Source organism: Neltuma alba, unplaced genomic scaffold (assembly GCF_004799145.2).
Source record: "Neltuma alba isolate B1F8T4 unplaced genomic scaffold, ASM479914v2 tig00012343_pilon, whole genome shotgun sequence".
NCBI classification, from domain to species: Eukaryota; Viridiplantae; Streptophyta; class Magnoliopsida; order Fabales; family Fabaceae; genus Neltuma; species Neltuma alba.
In genome coordinates, this window is record NW_021636852.1 from 453,846 (window position 1) to 476,199 (window position 22,354).

Here is a 22,354-nt window from a genome sequence, read left to right on the forward strand (position 1 = left end):
ATTTGAAAAAAATTGGATTTTTAATTTGTAATCTGTGACTTTTGGTGATTGAAAAATTTGGAAGTTCTAACTCTTGAATAATTTATATCAGTAACAAATAATATTTTTCATATTTCTTCATGTTCTAGATTTGATGAGCAGCTAGATGATTAGCAACTATTTTCTTAATTATTTGCTCTGCAACCGCACGCCATCAATTCTGGTGAGATTTGTGAAATATATTTACCAATAATTATTTATTTGATGGAATTCAATTACATTCTATTTTAAGCATTTGCCATGTATCTTGGTAATAGAAGATTAAATTAGTAGGCTAGAAATATCTGGAACAAAGTTTGATTGCACAAATGATTATAGCATGATCTTCAAATAGTTGTATGATCATAACCTCCCCAGAGTGCTACCATGATCTACAGCAAGAAGCCAAGTATTTCATTTTAAATTTTAATCACCAAAAAAACAAAAACAAAACCAGTGGAAGCTTGTCAGTATATCTTATTATGCCTTGAAAGTTTATGTAAAGAATTGGAGAATACCTCAATAGGACATAACAGCAAACTGAACTGAACTGAACTTACATAATAGAAATGCAGATTAAACCAAAAAGAGATGCAAAGAAGCTCAGCATGACCTAAGCCCTACATAGCTTAACAAGAACATCAAAGAGTCAAATGATGTTTTACAAAAACTCTCCTAGGTACTAAATCGTTGCTGCTTCAAGCAAGAATTGAAGAACATCCTCTTTTGTGGGTAGTGCAGGAATTGCTCCTTTCTGTGTTACTGTGAGGGCGCCACATACGTTGGCAAAGTACAGTGCCTTTCTTAATTTCTTCTCATCCTGCCACACGGAATAAATATGTTAATTCCTCCAGGGCCAAGTTTGCAGAAAGTGGAAAGAATCTCAAGTCCTTGCATCAAACACCCCAAAGAGAAAGAAACATCTGCAGTGTTTATCATGTTGAACAATTCGGATTCTTTACATTCACAAAAGGGAATGCACACAATATATTCAGACAAGGAAGAGACGATGGTATAAAGATGGGATGTGGACCTCATAAGCAATTACATTCTTTTGTGTATCCTTTCTTTCTATGTACCTGTGAGTGTGTGTGTGTGTGTGTGTGTGTGTGTGTGTATGTATATATGTATATGCTTAAATGTAAATGATACAATTTGTTCTTTGAGACAACTTCACCTCAAGCAAACATCTTCCTATTGGTGAGTTGCCACGTCAGGACCATGTTTAGAGGTTTTATCAGGTTGCCTTAATTTTTTAATTATCAAATTAACGTTAATTTTCAATACTAGTTAAAACAGTTTCTCCAACTTCAATTTTTTGGATTTCTTCATTTTGGCCCCCCAATTCCCCTGTAAACGAAGGTATGGGCGGAAAGACAGAAGATAAGGAAAAGGAGAGTGGTGAAGTTACAGTGTTTGAGTACTAAATGAAGTTTGCGGCTTTCCCTGATTCTGTTTTGAGAGCTATTTGCTTCACTTTTATACAGGTTTCCACAGCACCATGAATAGAAATTAGCCAGAAACTAGTGGTGACAACAACGGTGTTGTGCAAATGTATAGGAGACATGTGAGAGCAGAATTATTTAACAATCAATTTCTGTTAAATTTTTGAGATACCTGAAAAATGCTTGGGTCAGAAGCTACATTGTACAACAACCCACTGACAAATGAATCACCAGCACCTGTTGTGTCAACAGGCTTAACTTTAACACCAGCAACTTTGCCTCTAAATTCCTGAACAAATGTGATCAGAATTAGTTGAATGTGGGTAATTAACAAACAACAGAATATTATATTGCTTAACATCAGTTAGCTCCATTTAACTCACAATTATCACATTAGCACACTCACGACTTCTCAGAATAAGGATAGCATATAGAAGATGCTATACATCATCGGATATTGTCAACTCAATGTAGATTCAAGAAGACTCACTGATAAAGAGTAAAGCAAATGAATAAATTATTGGCTTTGTCCCTTATGGGACACTTGATTTTGATGAGTCTACCTTGGTATAATATCTACAACCCTCTGATCCTTCAGTAACAACTAGGAGCTTAAGATTTGGATGAAAAAGCTTTTTCAACACGACATTATCATCATAGGGATCATCACCACCGGTCAAGAATGTGATCTCATCCTCACTTATCTGCAGGCACATAAAAGCACCAAATCAGCTGTAATATTTTTTTTGGTAGTCGGGATGTGAGATGTCAAAATGTTCTTCAATCCAAATTATGTGTTGATATAAGTAGAAAAAGAAAACATTAGCGTATATTATACCTTAATTATATCTGCTTGGTCCCATATACTCATTATGCCCTTTCGAGCAGCTTCAGCTGAAGGCCATAGGGCCAACCTCAAATTTGGATCATAAGATAGAATAGCACCCGATCTTTTGGCAATACTCATGGCAGCAAGATGAGCAGACTTGCATGGTTCATCAATCAAGCTAATGGAACCATAATGGAAGATCCTAGCCTACAAACAACATGCAGATATCAAAACATATATGAAAGATATTGGACCACATTTAAATGAGACATTAAAAAAGAGGAAGAAAAACCTGCTTTAGAAGATTTTGATCAAGTTCTGACTCATGAAGAAGCATATCAGCACTTGGATGTCGGAAAAACAAAAATTCACGTTCACCATCAGCTCTAAGAGTAACAAAAGCTAGTGCAGTTCTCGCATCAGCATCAAACCTCACGCCAGCTATATTAACATTATTCTGCTTTAAAATGTCAGCCAACATGTATCCAAATTCATCCCTTCCAACCTACAAGACAAATAGCAATACATTTTAGTCTGAACTTGAGTCAAGTAGCTCATGCACACATACATTTCTCTATACATCCATTGACTCCTTTCGAGTTTCTTTTCTTTTTTTCTTCCAGGGGGTGCAGGGATACAAACACAATCGTCTAAGAAAAAAAAAATTCACCCGAACATGCAACCTATGACAAAGAAATCATTAACAGGAAAATACAAAAAGAATCCATGTAACCAACAGGATCAACAAACTTGAATGTCTAACTATACCTTGCCTACAAAAGCAGATGAACCCCCGAGTCTAGATACACCAACAGCCACATTGGCAGGAGCACCACCAGCAGCCTTTTTAAAAGCAGATGCTTCAGCAAGTGATACTCCAGCTTCTGTTGGTACGAAGTCAATCAACATTTCACCAAAGCAAACAACCAGTGAACCAGTGTCCTTGCACTCTCCGTTACCTGTACAAAAGCTGTACTGTTAAACCCACTTAAATAAATGCATTATAACTGAATGCAGAGGAATTAACAATAGTCATTTCAAGCCACATTATTATGTAATTAGGCCAGTGATATGGCTCCAATTGTTTTACAGAAGACAGCTTGCTGGGATACATTTTCTTGATTTTCATGGTGTTCATTATAGAAATTGTTCTGTTTTCCTAAGCTTGGTGCACAAGGTAACTGAAAATATATTCTTAACTAATCAAAAGCAATCCTTCAAGAAGACTGAAATGGTTTCCCCTTAAAGAGTAGAGGAAGTGAAGTGACGCAGTGGAATGAACACACAAAATATACAAACAACATGGATCCAATTGAAATATATTCAGAAAATTATATTGAAAAAAAAAAATCAGTATCAACAAGAAATTTTGCCTAAGTCTCTTAATAGAGAACAGAATCTCCACAATCATGTTTTCTTTTTCATTGAACAAACAAAGCTACAAGAAGCAGAATTTTGATCTTCACATGGGATGATTTTCTTAAGTGTATTTATAATATGACATCCCTCAAATATCCGTGCATATAACTCTGCTACTTAATTATGAAAGAGAAGAATCATTTCAAAATTCAAACATAAAGCATGGCATTGGCATCCAACTACATAACGCATGTAAGTGAAATTTTGTAAACCATCATCTAAAAGTCTACAGCATACACAAGTTAGTCATTCAAATTGTTCTGTTTTCAATTTACCTATCTCTTCTCCCCATTGCATTGTCAACAACGTTCGATCCCGAAACCGAGACTCAATTTATGCATCGAACTGTTTTTTCAACCATCCCAGTTAAATCCGAGACTAATTATTATCCCAAATCTAATCAGAAATTAATTTTATTACTCCCAATCCATTCAGGTTTGGGCATCGACATCCATGGAGGACACGAATAGTAATCTGAGATAAGTTCTTTGTGGTAGTCAGAGACCCTAACGTTATAGTTCTGTTTATCTCCGTGCAAGGACGGAAATCAGATGCCACAAGAAGCTTTTTGCAAGAAGACGTGATGGTTACTATTCGCACAAAGAATTCAATACTTACAAACAAAAAACACGACGCATTCAGTCAAGAGGGAAAAAATTCAAATAAATATATAGAATAAAGATCTCCAAAATGATTCAAAAAACAAATTCTAATACAAGTATTGTGCCGACGAGGAGGAAACCCCCGTAATAAAATCATAAAAGACACGATCTTTAGCTCACGACGTCAAGTTTCAATCCATATATATGAATTTCTTCAAGAGAAGATAAATAACATAAACCTTACACAGTAACAGAACAATTAAACATGTGGGAGAAGATTAAAAACCTGAAGATGTAGGCGGAGCCATTCAAGTAATGGGTGTAAGATTGAACCAAGAAACAGAGTATTACGGAAAGAGAAGGAAAAGAAAAAAGAAGCTACGCAGACGGGTGGTGTGTGGAGAGGAAACGCGAGCAGGAGGAAGGAGAATGGAAGTAGAAGTGAAATGGGTTAGATTTAAAAGCAAGATTGTTGCAGGCGACAGGAAGGAGATCGACGACGACCACCACGCAAGCAGCCAGGAAACTAGAAAAGAAAAATTTGATGATGACCATTTTTATTCCCATATTATTTTTAATATTCTTCACATGCCCATAGGTTCACAGGTCACCGCTTGGTCAAATAATCCACTTTTACTTTTCTAAATCTTACGCCCGCCTCCTGTTTTCTTGTCCTAGTACTCATAAATGATATAAAATGATTTCACTTTTATTTTTTCCCGTTATTTTATTTGAATTGCTAAATTATTATATAGTTCTTAATTTAATTTTCAGTTTTAATTTCTAAATCTATCTATACCATATATATTGGCTTAATTATTTACATATAATTAGGAATTTGGAGAGCTATTTATATACACAGAACATAAATTGAATAAGATTATAACTTTTATATAACAATTTAGTGAGAATTCAGTTTCCCACAAGTAAATCATACACGCTATCGAAATTAGTCTGCATCTTACTTTATCCCAACCTCTCACATGCCTTGTATAGTATTAAAACTATGGTACTTTTTTTTAATAAGAATTAGAAAGGGGTTAAACTGACAAAGCGAAGGAAATTAAACAATATCTCAGAATAGACAAAAGCCCAGCCACAATCTACAACGTTCACATTTTTTAAAGTGTAACCCTCATTATTTTTCACTTTATTTACCAACCTGTTAGCAGTATCACACCTATTGCAGTGGCAAAACAAATTAACTTGTTCCATATACTCCTTCACAGTAGACCTAGCTGTCAATAAAGTTCCTCAAGTCCACACACACACATCATTGTCATATTGTTCAGATCAAATCCAAACGATTTCTCATAGAAGGAGGGGTTAACATGTAATTTTAATAACAAAGTTTATACCAATATGCAATGAGCACCACAAAGTTTTTTGTGGTGCAAAAATATACTTGAACTTGTCAAGAGGGGATAAAAATAACAATATCGTTAACATCTTTTAGTTTATATATATGGAGTTTACGAAATTAGTTTTAAGGTGCATCTTAGGCTAATACTAATAGATACCGGACATTATAAAATTTATTTAGGTATAAAAACATACATGAACTTTTTAAAAGAGGAAAAAAAACAACAAAATTTATCAAGTCTCATAAACATTTGTTAACTTTATTCTTTTGAGTCCCACTAAATATTATGTTTACTTTTTACTCATTCCCACTTTTAAGTAGATTTATCTTTTCCTCATCAGAGTCAACACACACTCTTTCTCTCTCTCTCCACCATATCATTTCTCGACATCCAAGCTTTTTATATGTATTTATCTAAGATGACATTTTTCCTTTTTGGGATATGAGGTTTATTGCCTTTTCACCAAATACCTTTAGTTCTGTCTTGCCTCTTTGCCATGCAACAAGACCCTGAAAAATTAATGGGAGAAAGAGAGAAAGACTAGCATGACATTGACAAATAATTAAAGTCAACACAGTCTATCAAGTATTCGCGTCGACTGAAGCACAAGAATACAATTAGTTAAGCTCGTACTAAGAGATTATACTTCAAGCCAGAATCCGGATTTTCCATTTCAAGACTCACCAACTTCATTGCGCGCTGACATGGAAGAAGAGACTAACAACGTGGCTGGCAACACTGAAGATCCTGATGACCATTTTGTTTTGGATGGAAGAAATAATTTTACACATGCAGTTCTCAGCTCTAAATAATGAGGTTCAACTGTTGCCGAAACCTCAGATTGATCATATTGTCATCGAGGCTATCATGATCAGAAATAGTTTTGAAATGGTGTTAGAGGGTCCTATAGAAGATTGGCGTGTGGTTTGCCTACATCCACTGAACGACTTTCTATCTTGAAACGGTGTCAGAGGGTCCTTTAGACGATTTTACATTGAAGGTCCATTGTTTCATTTGCAACATCATGTAAAAGATACTACAAACAACACAATCACAGGGCGACTTGAAGGGGGGGGGGGAAGGCAATTTAGAACTAAAACCGAAATAGAAATTTGCTTGTTATAAATCAGAAAATTCATGTATAGAGATTAAAAGAATTCATTAAATTAGTTATTTGTAATAAAGGTATGTTAATTGCTATAAAATATTTTTTATAATTTGTGTCAAAAAATCAATAAATTAATCTTTAATTTTAATGTATATAAGTAATGAGATTATTTGAGAAAAAAGTTATATATTTGTCAAATAAAGTTAATAGTTTGTGTCGAAAAACCATTTTTTAACATGCATTAAGAAATATTTATTAATTAATAGTTGCAATTGCGTTTTATTATTATTTTTAATTTAAAATCATTTTTCATATTTATATATTTTGGTTAATCGGTTAACCAAATCGAAATTTTCGGTTAATTCGGTTTCAGTTAGTTCAATTAATCGGTTTCAGTTCGATGTTTAAAATTTACTCTATTCGGTTAATTCGGTTATCATTGATAACTGAACAGAAAAACCGAATGCTCACATCTATAAATGATTGAATCTTAAACATAAAACTAATTAATTGAAAAGTTAATTGATCTCATAAAATAATATTTTATCAGGTCCTCTTAATAATATATATAAATAATTAAATTACGTAAAACATTATTAGAATTGATTTAATGTAATGAATATATTAAAAATATAAATTATTTTTAAAAAGGAAAAAATTTTAAATCAAAATTCTTATATTCATTATGTCAAATTCTTCAACTATACATGATCATGTATCCTTTTGTTTTTTTTTTTTGGTTTCATATGAATTTATAGTTAAAGCTATTAAATGCTAATATTTTAAAAATATGACACATGGTTATGTCTAATTAGAGAATTTGATATAATACATATAACTTGGTATAAGTATTACGTTTTTAAAAATACTCCTATCTCCCTTATGTTTTTTTTTTGGGCCAACCCTCTCTCTCTCTTATGTAAATGATACTCGCCCTGGTCCTATTTACAAACTTTAAATTTAAAAAAATGTATCATTTTATAAGTTTTAATTTGGATTTGTCTTAATATTTAATACATTTTTTAAATTGTGTCCTTAACTATTTATCCTCTCTCCTTTCTCATAATCTCTCTTATCATATTTTTCTACATATTTTCTTTCATCATTTTTCTTATTTATTATAGAAGCATATTTAAAAATAAAAACATATTTTTAACTTATTTATTACTTTTAATTAAATTTTAATTAATTAATTATTATTATTGAATTAGTTATTTTGAAGTTTATAGGAGGGAGTAGTATGACTATGAATAACTAATGGAGTCTAGGCGGTCTAGCTAACTAATAGTAGTATGATAATAAATATTTTAGATTCTACAATCATCAATTCCTCCAAAAAAAAACTTTTATAAAAGTAAAAATGGCTCGAAGGGCGCGTTTTTGAAAAAGGCGACTGCCGTATGCTCAGCAAGAAGTCCATAATTAGCGGATGATCCCACCATGATAAAACAATAAATTACTCCATTAATCGCAGTGGTGGATTTACTCTAAATCCATAATTAGCGGATCCGACCATGATAAAACAATAAATTACCCCATTAATTGAAGTGGTGGATTTACTCTAAATTGATAATTTTTTCAAGCTTACCCTTGACTTAAATAATGTAGATAGAAAAACATGAAGTTCAATGAACTTATTGATACTAAACTTTACTTTTTGAGTCATATTTATAGAGTACTTTCAACATATTTCACATATATTAAGAAAAATTTTAAACTACATTAACTCTTTTTTAAAACCTAACAACTTTTTAACTTTATTTTTATTTAATATATATATACCTTTAAAAAAACAATCATCTATACTGTAATAAATAAATGATAAAATAATAGATTTATACTAAAAATTTAATGGGGTGTCTAATTTAAGTATTAAAGTAAGGTGCTTCTTAAAATCATTTAACTCATTTTTCTTTGAAATTCTGGAGGTGTTGAGGTAAAAAGTTAGACTATGATTTTAAAAATGATTTTATGGTATATGAAGTAAATAATTATATGAGAGAAATTTTATCTCAATATACATGAAAATACTTTTTAAAAGTGTTTTTGGGTTAAACCAAACACTTTTTTTTTTTTAAAGATTCCGTCTATGACCCAATAGTGGGAATAATCAATGTTTTTCTTTATTAATCTTCATAATTTTAATATATGTAATTTATTTATTTTTAAAACTTGTGAGTTTTTAATTTACAATGATTTTGGTACATTTACAAAATGAAAGAACACAATAGTAAAAGTGAGAATTTCAAAAAAATACCTTTAAATTTTAAAATTTTGTTATAGCAGTCTTGCTCACTATATTTTGATAACAATTGACAACATTTGAAAAGTAAATGATAACACATCTTTATAGTTATTCCTGATTTAAAATTTTAAGATTTTAGAGATATTTTTTTTGAGAATTTTCTAGTGATAGAATGCGAATGTGATTCAATTTTTTAGTTTAGAATTTTTTTTTGGAGAATTACAATGAGGTTTAAAGCAAGGAAAACAATTGAAAAACAAGTCCCAAAGGTTATCATTCTCACTATAGGACTTGTCATTATTGACTGTTGAGGTTGTTATTGGGATCTTTTAATAATTATTTCTCTTTATAGGACTTGATTGTAATTCTCCCATTTTTTTCCCCCTCCCACACTCTTCCAACCTTGCCGAATGTTAGTTAAAAGAAAATGGGAATGTTGGCTTAAAAGTGCGGATAAAGGCACGGCATATTAGACCTAGTGATTTTTTTAACCTATAGAAAAAAGTATTTCTATCACCCCTTTTGTATGCATTTTTTATTTTAAAAAATTGGAATTTATCTAAAAGACTTAAAGATTTTATTTTAATTCCTGGTAAATAAATTTAATTGTATATGTTATAAATAAAATAATTTGAGTTTAGTCTCTTTAAGTACATATTTTCATTTAATAATGTTTTTTATTTGCGGAAATTTCTTCTTCTTGTTTGTATATTATAATCACTATTTTTTCCCCACAGTTGATAATTTACAGCCATAGCAGGCACTCTTAACTGATATTTTACCGATTGCATTTATATTTTTTATGGGGAAAAATAATACTTAATAATTAATAAAGAATTGACATACATTTTTGGTTCTATATATGGGGACAAAGAAAATTAAAGCTTAATTAAATTTATAATAGTAAAGAATCTAATAAGAATAATAATAAAAAGGATCTACACATATTTTTCTTTGAACTAAGACTTAAGAGTGCGAGTGTAGTTTATGTTTTTTGTTGTACATATATGGGGAAAAGACGTTTGCGCGACATTAAGGCCATGTTTGGTACTGCGTCTCAATTTTGATGGATTGGGAATAAGAATGACATCGGGTGTGAAAGTGGGATTAGGAATGGAATTGACTGTTAAAATAATGTTTAGTGTGGATTAATATTTGGAAGGAATGATTGCATTAATTTAATTTGTAAATTAATTATAGATTGTAAAAAGATCACAACAACTTTGTTACTAAAAAGTCCTTGCTATGTTATCCGAAAGGAAGGGACGGCATTTTGATTTGAAAAATCGTAATCCCATGATTAAATTTTGTAATACTACCTCTTTATGGTATTTTCAAATTTCACTTACATGGGTTTAATTTATCCAATCATAAGTAACAATCAACCTTTCATACCAAACACTTTGTTCGTAGATTTTCTTATTTCTGATCTGATCCGATCTTAATCTCAATTCCTATTTCTCAATGCTTCACACCAAAATTGAAATTATGCGGTGAACCTTTTTTTTGGTGGGTCTGAATTATGCAGTGAATTGAACCCACAAAATATAGGAGCAACATAGTTCCAATTGAAATATATTCAGAAAATCGTATTGAAAAAAATTAAGAAAGTAAGTATCAACTAGAAATTTTGCCTAAATCTTTTAATACAGAACAGAATCTCCACGATCAAGCTTTTTCCCATTGAACAAACAAATGGCCTACAAGAAGCAGAATTGTGATCTTCACATTGGATGATTGTCTTTAAGTGTATTTATAATAAATAAAATCCCTCAAACGTCTATGCATATAACTCTTCTATTTAGTCATGATAAAATAGAAAAATCATTTCAAAATTCAAACATAAATCATGGCATTGGCATTTTTTTAGTTGAATCAGAAATTAATTATTATCCCAAATCTAATTAGAGATGACTTTTATTACCTCCAATCTAATTAGGTTTTGGCATGGACTTACCATAGAGCAAGGTGGAAATCACAGGCCACAGGAAGCTTTTCGCAAGAAGACATGATGGTTACCATTCCCTCAGAATTCAACGCCAACAAGCGAAAACATGAATTTGGATGTCAGCAACCCCTTAGTTATTACTTTTGCTATTCTTCATTTTTCTCTACTTTCCATTTTTTTTTTGTTTTTCTTATCACTAAATTCTGTACAAAATGAGTGAAATTTTGATAACTTATGAAAAAATGATATAGTTTTTAATTTTTTATGATTTTTTTTTAAAAAATACTGCAAGATTCGTGTAGTTTTTTTTTAATTTAGATACAAAATTTTTTTTCACCTAATAGTTTGTCAAAGTCAAAGATCTCCGACATAGTTGTGCGGTAAAGAAGAAAGAAAGTGTATGACCACAAGGAACCAAAAACTGGACTGGGAATTAAACTGATCGAGATAGTAGTGGGTTAATGATCACTAGTTGGACCAGAGTCAGACCAATCATATTAAAGTAATACAATATAATTCACAACATTAAAATAGAACAAAATTCATAAATAATAATCATTCAAAAAAAATATAGGGAGCTACAAAAGTAGTTTAAATATTTAATTATACCAAGCGAACATTAATAAAATATATATCTTCATCACTATGCAAAAACAAAATCATTATTATGATCATTGGCATGGACTGAGATATCAACTATTGAATGAGGAAAAGTAGGAGTGATAAGATCATCATGTAAAGATGAAGGATCAGTAATATCAATATCTTCATCAACTATACGAGACAATAATCAATATTAATGATTATGCAAATAACTCTATATTTGTATGAATAGATTCTTAGTTGTATATATAAACCTTCATTATCTCTCTCAAGAGTTGGTGAAATTGCAACGTCTTTATTATTAAGGACACTTTCAAGTGTAACCACAATCTTTGTCATGAAACTCTGGAGTGGGATCTTTTTCAACTATTCAAAAAACCACCATGTCAATAATTTTGTAGTTAATTGGATCATAATTTTCCTTCTTCTTCTTCAACGTACTTCTTTAATAACAAATTAAATTTCAATTAAATATAAATTAATTAAAATAAAAGACTAAAAGTATTAATTATTTCCAAGATTACCCATGCTTCAATCATAGATTATAGTTTGTGAAAACCAAATCATTCAACGTTTTATGTTTTAATTTGTTTCTTCTTTTCATATGAATTCTTTCAAACAAGCTCAAATTCCTCTCACAACCAGGAAAAGTAGAAGTTTGACTAAGAATAAACATTGCAACATGCTGCAATTCTAGAACTAACCAACTATAATACGCCTACCATTCATCTACATAATAAAATACATATAGTTTATACAGCATTTTGATGTGAGGGTATACTAAAAGATTCCTTACATTCACGATAAGTAGTTGATTATTTTGTTACTATGAAGTCATCAACATCTTCTGAGTAAGACTCTACCACATCAATTAAAGTCATCATTAACTTTGACTTGTCAAGGCAACTCAGACCATATGCGATTGCAAGGTTCAACAAATATGATGTTGCATGGAGATTGGTCTTCTAATGCATGTACCATCAAACTCGAATGATTCTTGTGTAGGGGTTATACAGCTCTTTATTCTTTTTAAACATTTTCTTAATCACCATTTTTGCCCTTCACATGCTTTCATAAACATAAAGCAATGAAGGCTTCTCATATGAATCCACAATTCTCAATAATTTTATGAAAGAAGATACAATCTTCATAACTTGATAACAATCATTCTAAAACTAGTTATTTGGTATGATTGCACTAAAACTTTTTCTTGCTTTAGTTTTTGATAATTTGTGGTCCACAAAGTGCTTATTAACAACTAGAACTTGCAAGTCATTTTTGTGCATATATTTGTTGTGCAATGCAATAAATATAGTAGCAAATCTTGTGACACTAGGATGCATGATTTCTTTCCAACTTAGTCTTCTTCTCAGCCATGATAAGAAAACCGTGTGATTGTATGTAAAAGTGGCTGTCTTTAATGCATTTGATGTAAGGTCTGACACATAAGGCATGCTAGAAAAGTCTTTTAATAATACAAGATTCAAACAATGAGCAACATTGATCAATAATACAATTAGCCACATGCCACATAATTGGCTACTTTGAAAGTCATTACGTGAACAATATTTTTAGGACCAATCACAAAATAGTACAAATAAAGTTTTAGCATCTTTGACTTAGATCTGATACATCAACAAACTTTACAAATACCATACCGTGTGTAGAATACACTAAGAAGTGTATCAAAGTATGTTGTCTAACATTAGTCCATTCATTAGCCATGAGAATACAGCCATTGTTTTTCCATTTAGCTTAATGACTATCAATAAGTAACTGACATTCTTTTCTCGAATCACTCAATAAATTGGTTTTGAAATCATAAACACTAAGGGCTTTAAACCTATGCCTAATTGAAGCAATACCATTCACTGCTTCTTGAAATAAAGGGCAATCAAATGCCTTAAATGAAATGCAGTTCATAATGGCCCATTGAGCAATCAACATCTTCATATTGCATTTTTCTTCTTTACTTGCTAATCCACCTTTAATAGCTAGTTAGGAATCAGGAGTTGTTCTAGGAGTAAAATAATTATCCATATTCTGAGTAGCTTTCCTCTTCTTCATACTACGCATGACAATTGGTGGATTAACATGAGTTTCTTCAATTTCCTCTTCTATGTTTTCAATAATTTTTTTCTTTGAACATTCTTTCAAAGACTCTATCATTCTATGACGTACATCATATGAAACTTTTTTACAAGAAGATATTTGACTGGTGAGACCAGCAAGACGCTACTTCATCTTATTTATCCCACCTCCTCAATAGCTATTACCACAAAAGGCATGTGTATACATTTTGTGCCCTTTTTTTTTTGTAAGCAACATATGCCCATACAAGATTAGTTTTGGCACGTAATGAAGAAATAGGTGTAGGAGGATTGGAAGTGGAAGATTTAGTATTAGGAGTGACATTGTCATTTTCAGAACTCTAATTATTTGGAATATCATCACCGCTACTAAATGAAAGAGATAATTTGCAACCAAAAAATCAGTTAGACTTTAGATCAGTTCCAACTCTAAACATATGAGCATCTTCATAAGTTTTTCATAAACAATTCAAAAACTAGTTGTCTAATAATAAAAATTAGATTGAGCATCTTCAAACTCTTCAAAAGGAAACAAAATCTATATAAAATCAATTTAATCCAAAATCAATTTATCTATCCAGAGTTGATGTGAGTAATTACAAGGAGAAAAACAGCAGCATAAGAGATAGAAGCATGATTTGCTATAGAAGTAAGTTTGTCCTTTACTATGCAAATAACAAGAAAACATATCAAAGACTACACAGCAGCATAAAGCCCCAACATTAATGCAATACCATAAACCGGTATGTTAATCATGATGAAATGCTTGAAGTTACAAACATAAATAGATATAAGAGATAGTAGGCACAAGAAATAATCAATACTCGAAACATACAATTTTGGAGGTTCTTCGATTTCAAGCTCGAGAGTGTTTATTTATTCATAATCAATTTAATTTAAAGGAAACAAAATCTATATTATTTCAGTAAAAAATTTTTTATCAAGTTTCCTCTCATACTTCAAGTGTTTAGAACAAAAATTTTTCATCTCCTCCCTTCCCAAACCTCTCGATAGTCCACAGAGAAAGAATGAACAAAGGCAACTCTTCAATCATAAAAACACAATCTAGCTAAAAGGGAAAGTTTCAAGCTTACCTACAACTCAATGCACTGAAGGGATAGAATCAACTTGGATTTGAGGGAGACTTGCAAGCTTAGACTTGCGACTTGTGACTTGCAAATGCAAGTGGCAAAGCAAGACGTGATGAGGTTAAGGGAGACTTGCGAGCTTAGATTTATGACTAGTAGGCTAGGGAACAACTGAGTTTGGAGGTTTGCCATCCATGACGCTAGGGATTTCGGGGGAGGGAATGATTAGAGTTTGAGAGGAGGAGAAGGAAGGCGATTTTTTGATTTGGGGGAGGGCCGTAGGGGATTTGGAAGGAAGATTTTTTTTATATTTTAAACTAAACAATGTCATTTTAGGCTATCTAGGAGGCAAAAAAATTTAAACTAGTTAACCTATCCCAAGCAATGATTACACTGTTTAACACCAATTTTTACTGATTAAACCGATTTGCTATTGGTTCAATTAATCCTTAGCCCAATAACTAGACTTAGCCGAACTAGAGACCAGTTCACCAGATTTTTTGTTGAACCAGTCAATCTAGTCTTTTTTTTTTTTTAACCTTGCATGAGTATGTGTAAATGAAATAGGAATATTTTCATAAAACAAGAATTATATCTCATGCTCTGATCTAATTCATGCTTCTTCTACTTTCTCTCTCTCTTTCTTTATTCCTTTCCCTTGACCAATATGAAGCATGCCTTTATTCATTCACCGAGATTATTGGTGGCGGGAATGGACCTCTAGAGTACAAGAAAAAAAATGAAAAAGAAAGTGGTACATAATATTTTTAAGGTGTCGATAGCACTTTTCTTTAAACTTAATTCGTCCTTACTTATCAGATAAACAATGAAGGCTAAATTATATAAAATTTGATAAATTTTGGATTAGTTGTATATACACTACTACAGAAAAACATCTTTTACGATGGTCAAAAAATACTTTTCATGGCAATTTTGGAAACACAGTAAATACTATCAACATAAAAAGAATAGCCTTTCATTGCGATTACTAACTCTCGTGAAAAATTAAATTTTCATGGTAGTTTCTAAGAAATAACCGCCATAAAAAGTATTAAATAAACAGCATTTATGGGGATCACTTTCATGGCGGTTACATATTTAATTGTTGTAAAAAATTCTTTTCATGACGGTTAAATATATAACCGTCATGAAAATTTCAAGTTTTTATATAAATTTATTTTAATTTGTATGCAACCTCTCTGTAATACCAAAACAAACATACCAAGTTCAGCCAACAAAACAGACCAGAATAACGCAAAACCAATTTAAAGCTAAAATACAATTTCCTTTAAACTAAAATTCAATGAATTCAATGTTAAAACTCAAATGTAACTCTAAGATAACTAAAGTTTCCAATCCTTATTCAACTAAACCTAACAATCAACAACTTAACCAATCTATAGTTCAACTAAACCTAATAAACAATAAACTAAAAAACCTATATTCAACTATTAGTATCAAAATTTTGATCTTCAAAATGTTTATTAACCCACATTCTCAAGTAATATTCTTGGCAAAGCATCCCTTATTGAGTTGATTTCATCGGGTTTATATTCCACACTATCTCAAAATGCCTGTAAATTAAAAAGAACAAAGTCATTAATCAACTAAATCAAAAAAATGAAAAAATTGAAGAATTATAATGTAACTTCTATTTACCTAGTCTAATTTCTTAATAACCCTTATCTCAATGATATCATTCAGATAGCGGATCACATAATTTATGTCTTCACACTCAACATGCCATATACATTAATTCAAAATGCAATTCAACAATCCAAATAGCAACAATAATCAAAAGAAGCAATAAGAAAGTCTTAAAATTGAAATCAAGCAACCCATTTAGTATATAAGTACTTTCAACCATTAAACAAGCAAAACGATCGAAAAAACCAAGACAAATAAGTTAGAGCATAATAACATGGTAGAAGAGAGTGAAAAAAAAGCCCTCTTTCAACATTGAGATCAATGACGAATGGTGGAACATGACGATACAATGGCAGAAGATAGTGGAAACGACAGGCATTGGTCACAAATAGTGGGAGGAGGAAGTTTCAACAATGGTGGGTCAAAGAGAGGAACCACGACATTTTGTGAAAAAGTAAGAGCTATCACGCCAGAGGGGGTAGGCTAATATTTTGAAATGATTTTTAATGGCAACTATTTAGTCAACCACCATTAAAAATATTTTTCACGACAATTATTTAATTAACCTCTGTTAATGTTGTGGTAAGTTCAAATGTCAACACTGGATTTTTACCTCACAGTTTGACTTTACATGGCCATTATTGGGTTTGACTTTACACTACTGTTATTAAGGAAACTACCGTAAAAGGTCAAAATTTACTATAATTTAATTACAAAAATGCCACCTCTTTTTTTTAACAGCATTTTAATTTTTAACCATCATAAATTAGTGTCGTGAAAATTGTTTTTCTTAGTAATGATAATTTCCTAATATTCTGAAGTTTAAATTATGAAACCTTTACTGTTAGATGACCACTATCTTTTTTGACAAAAGTTATTATGTCATACAAATAAATACAAATAAAAGACATATAGCATCCTACATAGCATCCTATGTAAGTTAATAACTTTATAATATCCTCATGAACTTAAGTTAGTTGCATAAAACCCCCTAAACATTATGATATTAAATTTAAATTTTAAAATGTCGAGAGGGTTATATACAATTTATCTAAAGTTATGGTTTTTCTACTAATAAGAGTTGGTCCAATTGGTAAGGAGTTGGCTCATAACCCACAAAGTCGTGAATTTGAATCCTGCTACCAATGTGAGGACCTTGTTGGTGAACGATCTATAAGTACCTCTGCAAGTGCTCTTTGAGCCTGGAGACATGTCCTGGCCCTGATAAGCTCTTGGGACCAAACTCACCTAAACTTTTTTTCTACCAAAAAAAAAAGTTAGGGTTTTCATAAAATTAATATCTTATATAGGATGCCACATAGATGACGCGTGTTTTCTATTAATCTAGTAATTTCTGTCAAGAAGATAATGGTAACTTAATGACATGGTGAAAAAATATAAAAAGTTGGGGTTTAATTTAAATTTTAAAATGTTAGAAAGGTTATATGCAACTGATCCAAAATCTAGAGATTGTAATTTAAACAAAAATAGATAAAAATAGAAAATAATGACGACAAATAGAAAGGGGCAGGGATCCTGTTGCGAGCTGTATTCTTCATATAATTTGTGAATGGTGAATTATATGTAGAAAGAAAATACATTATTCAATGGTTTATGAATAATGTAATTTACATAAAATATCAAAGATATATATATATACATATATTACACACTAATATAGGGGAAAGAGCAAAGTGAAGAATGAGAGAGTAAAATTCTGAGTTTAAATTTGAATAAATATAAGGTTGCCTATGTAGGAAAGTCCGAACCATTACTGCATTTCCAATACCAAGTTTGAGCAGTAGACCTGTTATTCCTTGTCCCATTATTCCTAATCCAACACGAATAATTAAGATTAGAATGTTAGGACGGCTTTTGCCATTTTAAATCATTAAAGTTATGATAATATTTGATAGAAACAAAAAGATTGGATCCTTTACATTTATTTACATATAATATAGTAAAGGGGTTTGTATCTCATCTTTATTCTCATAATCTCATTTTCTTTATATCTTTTGAATATACTATTGACAATTATTTTTTAAGAATGTGACGCTATGAACATCGTGGAGTCCATATAACTTGGGATTTCGGAATATTCAACTTTGGACCTGTTTTTGCTTTTGGAAGTGGGGCATCATATCATTGGAATCTTAGAAGAGACAAAGTTGAAGATGTAAAATTAGGCACATTTGTTGGATGAAAATAACTATATGAGAATAGGCAACAAAAATATCTAATCTTCTAGGAAAGAATGAAGCAATACATGGCTGGCTATACAGAGCCCTTCAATTTGGGCATAGGGTAATTCACCCTAAAATCAAGGAGCCTAACTCATTGCCGACAATTTCAACCAGTACCTCCTCTTTTTAATTTAAGAGCTCACTATGGTTTGAATTTTGTCATAAATATAATACTTCAATATATTTTATTTTTTTAAGTTTTAATTATTTTTTTTTAAAGTATCCCTATTGATCGTACATGCTAAGAAAGTTCTCATTAAGGGATAGTTTTAATATACATAATTAAATATGATAATTTAGAAAATCTAATGTCTATTTGTTATAGATAACCAATTTAACTAATTTTTTTAATATCTATAAATTAATTATCTGACTCTTACATGCTTTGAATGCTGCTACCTTTTATCATTTAGGAATACATTAGTGTCTCTTCTGCCAATTAAATTTTGATTGAATATTGGGTTAGAGTCCGTATAAACGTAGAAAAAATGCAAAAATTTATCAACAATATCATGTGGTGTAAAATTTGATGAATGTGTTTTACTATTTATAATTTATATAAACAATACGATTTGCTATTAATTTTATCAATAATGTATATTATTAATAATAATTGCGAGTACTAATAGTAACAAAGTCTAAGTTGGATAAATTTATATGTTTTATACAGTCCATTATAAGATAATGCTTCATAAAGCATCGCTTCTTATATCATATTTAATATGTAAAACTAAAAATGCACTAATTTAATTATGATCAATTTGATCATAGCTTGGTCAATAAACTTGATAAATCAGTTGGTTCCTTGTTCAATTTGTTTTTTTAAGAGACTCGAGTAACGATACGTTCTGTTGAGAATATACACACACAGATATACATATATACATACATATATATATATATATATAATGGAGAGTTTTGAAACCTAATTACACTTAAGAATCTTAAATTATTGGAATTTCATTTTTCTCAATTAGACAGTTACATCCACGTAGCAAGAAAGCACAAAAAAAAAAAAAGAAAGAGAAGAGGTTGACGAATATTCCATGATACGAGAAAAAAATTCATTTGATAGCAAATTATGCACAGTGATGAAAAATAATTAGGAAACATAAATACTAAGAATATATAACCAATTAATTACCAATATGTCAACATTACACGGAAAAAAAATCAGCAAAGGAGTTTACATGAAATGCATAATTAAATTGAAAATTTTGCAAGAGAACGTTTAAAATTTGAAAGTTTGATCGAATCCCTGATTAATTTATGAAGTATTGGAGTTTCAACATTATTATTTTGAGCAATGAATCAATTGCAGAGCTCATTGAAAAGGAAACCACATAAATTGCAATGCCTACACCCTAAGCCCATGAAACAAGTTTTTTCGTTACAAAAAAGAAAAGCGCTTTTTGACTTTGGGGAATCTGAAATTGACTTTAGGCCCATGAAAACAAAAAGAGAGGGGCCTAGAAGGCTTAAATCCCAATAAAGTTGGGCTAAATCATAGCCGCGGGTTCAAGAAAAAGAAACAACCAGAAATTAATCTCCGAGAAAGGCATCTCTGAGACATGTGACATGCTATTTATTTATATGAACGGTCAGGGTGTGTTTGGGAATTTAGAAGCAAAGACAAGGGAGGGAATCTAAGTAAAATGAAAAAGGGTTAGAAGGGAATGAGTTTGGGTACTCATCATCCTCCAAACTCATCATCATCAGACTTGGACCGTAATTTCTTTTCTATTTTTATTTTTTTTTGGAAATAATGATCTTAATGAGTATAGAATTAAAAAAAAATGATATCTCAACAGTCATTTTAAAAAAAAAAACTTTTATATAAAATTAATTAAAAATATTAAATCTGGACTGTTTAAATCAAATTTAGACGATTCAAATGTATCAAGTGATGAGTGCTCGCTGTCATCACTTGATAAGCAAGCACCAAAACCCAGTCCATTCTCGAAGGAAACAAAAGGGATGGCTAAAAGATAATTTTCGTCTATACCCCAGGAAAACTTCCATATGCAAAATTCCCCGGTTTGAGAGAAATGAAAAAAAATATAAATAAAAAAAATCAAATTGCAGGATTTTAATGGAACCCCCATTCCCATCTATTCTTTTTCATTCAGATATACAATAGCAGGAAAGAGGCCAAGACTGGTTTGAGCAAAAATATAGAATGTTTGACTGAGAAGAGGTTTTATAAATGCCCGGTTGAAGTCATCTCTTTGTAAATGCCCAGTTTATCCCTAATTGCTCTTTGTTTGAGCTACTTCATTAGTTTAATTCCTTCCTTTCCTCCTCAAAACATGATTCAATCCTAATATTCCTGATCTGCTAATGCTAGATAGCAGAGGAGTTGGATGAACTCCTCTTCATCGGTCCGCAAGGCTGGCTATATTCAAAGAGATAGCAAGAAGTCTAGCCTTCCTTCATCACTCTTTGCCTTCACAAAAGATTCCTCATGCCAATCTAAGAACAAACAATGCCCTTATTTGTCAAGATGCTCGAGGTTACCATTCCAAGCTCACAAACTTTGGCTTCTTACCTTTGCTTTCTGCTAAAATAGCTGCAGAAACTGACCTTTTTTTAATTTTTCTCCCCTCAAAGAATAAACATTCTTAAAATTGTCTTGCTTAACATCTTTCTTAACGTCATCAGAATTTTCCAAGTCTTCTTTTCGATTGTCCTTGTATATTTCCCCTTGGCTAACCATATCCTGATTTTGGCTCTTCAGAATGGTTGATTGGTTACGCTATCTGATAAAAGGACTCTTATCATATTCATTGAAGAACACAGAAACTCTGTTCATATCACAGAGATTATTGATAGGCAGCCAGGAACGTATGAAAAAGAGGTAAGATTTCTATTGAAATGTTCTGCTCTAAGTAAATTTTAATTTCTTTCCAATCTTTATTTCCTGGCCTCTTCTTGTAAGCAAATACAACTATTTCAGATTATGCTTTTCCATATCTATCGTCAGAAAAAGGTAAAAACAGAGTATGGGGACAAAGAAACAACCTACTAATAATCCAATTGATGGGACAATTTATTTTTATTATTAGCGTAAATATCTTGACGATATACATAAGGTGATCACCTCAACACATACAATTCACGAACCAACCTGTATGTGTTTTGAGCTCTAATTTCAAGTGGGAGCTAGTAACTATAATTCTGCACGAGATGCAAAATTATTTTAGTTTAAAAAATTTAATGAAAAGACCTAACCAATAGAGCTTATCTGAGGTGAATCAGACTAACTTAAACCAATCTTTCAAAACTAATTAATTAGTGGAACATTACCAAAGTTACTTTTTGGTTTTCTTAACAAATTCGTTGGGAATAACTTTTATAAAGGGTTAAAGTCTAAATTTGCCTATGAACTTCAGAAGTTTAATCCTTATCTAGTGAATATGTTATTTGCAACTTAACGTATGATAATTCATAAATTAGAACGTAAAAACTTAGAAAACCAAGATTTCATTCATCTTGTTCTTAAATAAGTAAATCCAGATTTCATTCGATGGATCCATTAGCAGATAAACAAAAAAAAGTACAAAATGACAGCCACAATAAACACAAAATAATTTTTTTTCGTGGATCACTAGTAGGGGGACAAAATATATTAAAAAAAGGATTACTTTATATATATATATATATATATATATTGGGAAAAAAAAACCCCATTTGTATTCCTCTTCA

The 22,354-nt window shown here is 31.0% G+C and overlaps 1 protein-coding gene across 1 annotated transcript; it reads right to left on the minus strand.

The window, feature by feature from the left end:
* Positions 1–462: 462 nt before the first annotated feature.
* Positions 463–4,801, minus strand: LOC114726150 (probable fructokinase-7). Its single transcript, XM_028912715.1, has 7 exons — positions 4,600–4,801; positions 3,061–3,251; positions 2,585–2,797; positions 2,302–2,499; positions 2,027–2,167; positions 1,636–1,752; positions 463–838 (listed from the first exon to the last, which is right to left on the minus strand). Exons 1-7 carry the CDS (start codon positions 4,619–4,621, stop codon positions 701–703), a joined length of 1,020 nt encoding a protein of 339 aa, XP_028768548.1. The 5' UTR covers positions 4,622–4,801; the 3' UTR covers positions 463–700.
* Between the last annotated feature and the right edge of the window lie 17,553 nt (positions 4,802–22,354).

Excerpts from the sequence above, each read along its gene's own strand:
- LOC114726150 (XM_028912715.1), bottom strand. The coding sequence starts at position 4,621 with ATGGCTCCGCCTACATCTTCAG. Across the intron at positions 2,798-3,060 it reads CATCTGCTTTTGTAGGCAAG|GTTGGAAGGGATGAATTTGG; the intron begins GTATAGTTAGAC and ends TTTGTCTTGTAG. Across the intron at positions 1,753-2,026 it reads GTTGTAGATATTATACCAAG|GAATTTAGAGGCAAAGTTGC; the intron begins GTAGACTCATCA and ends ACATTTGTTCAG.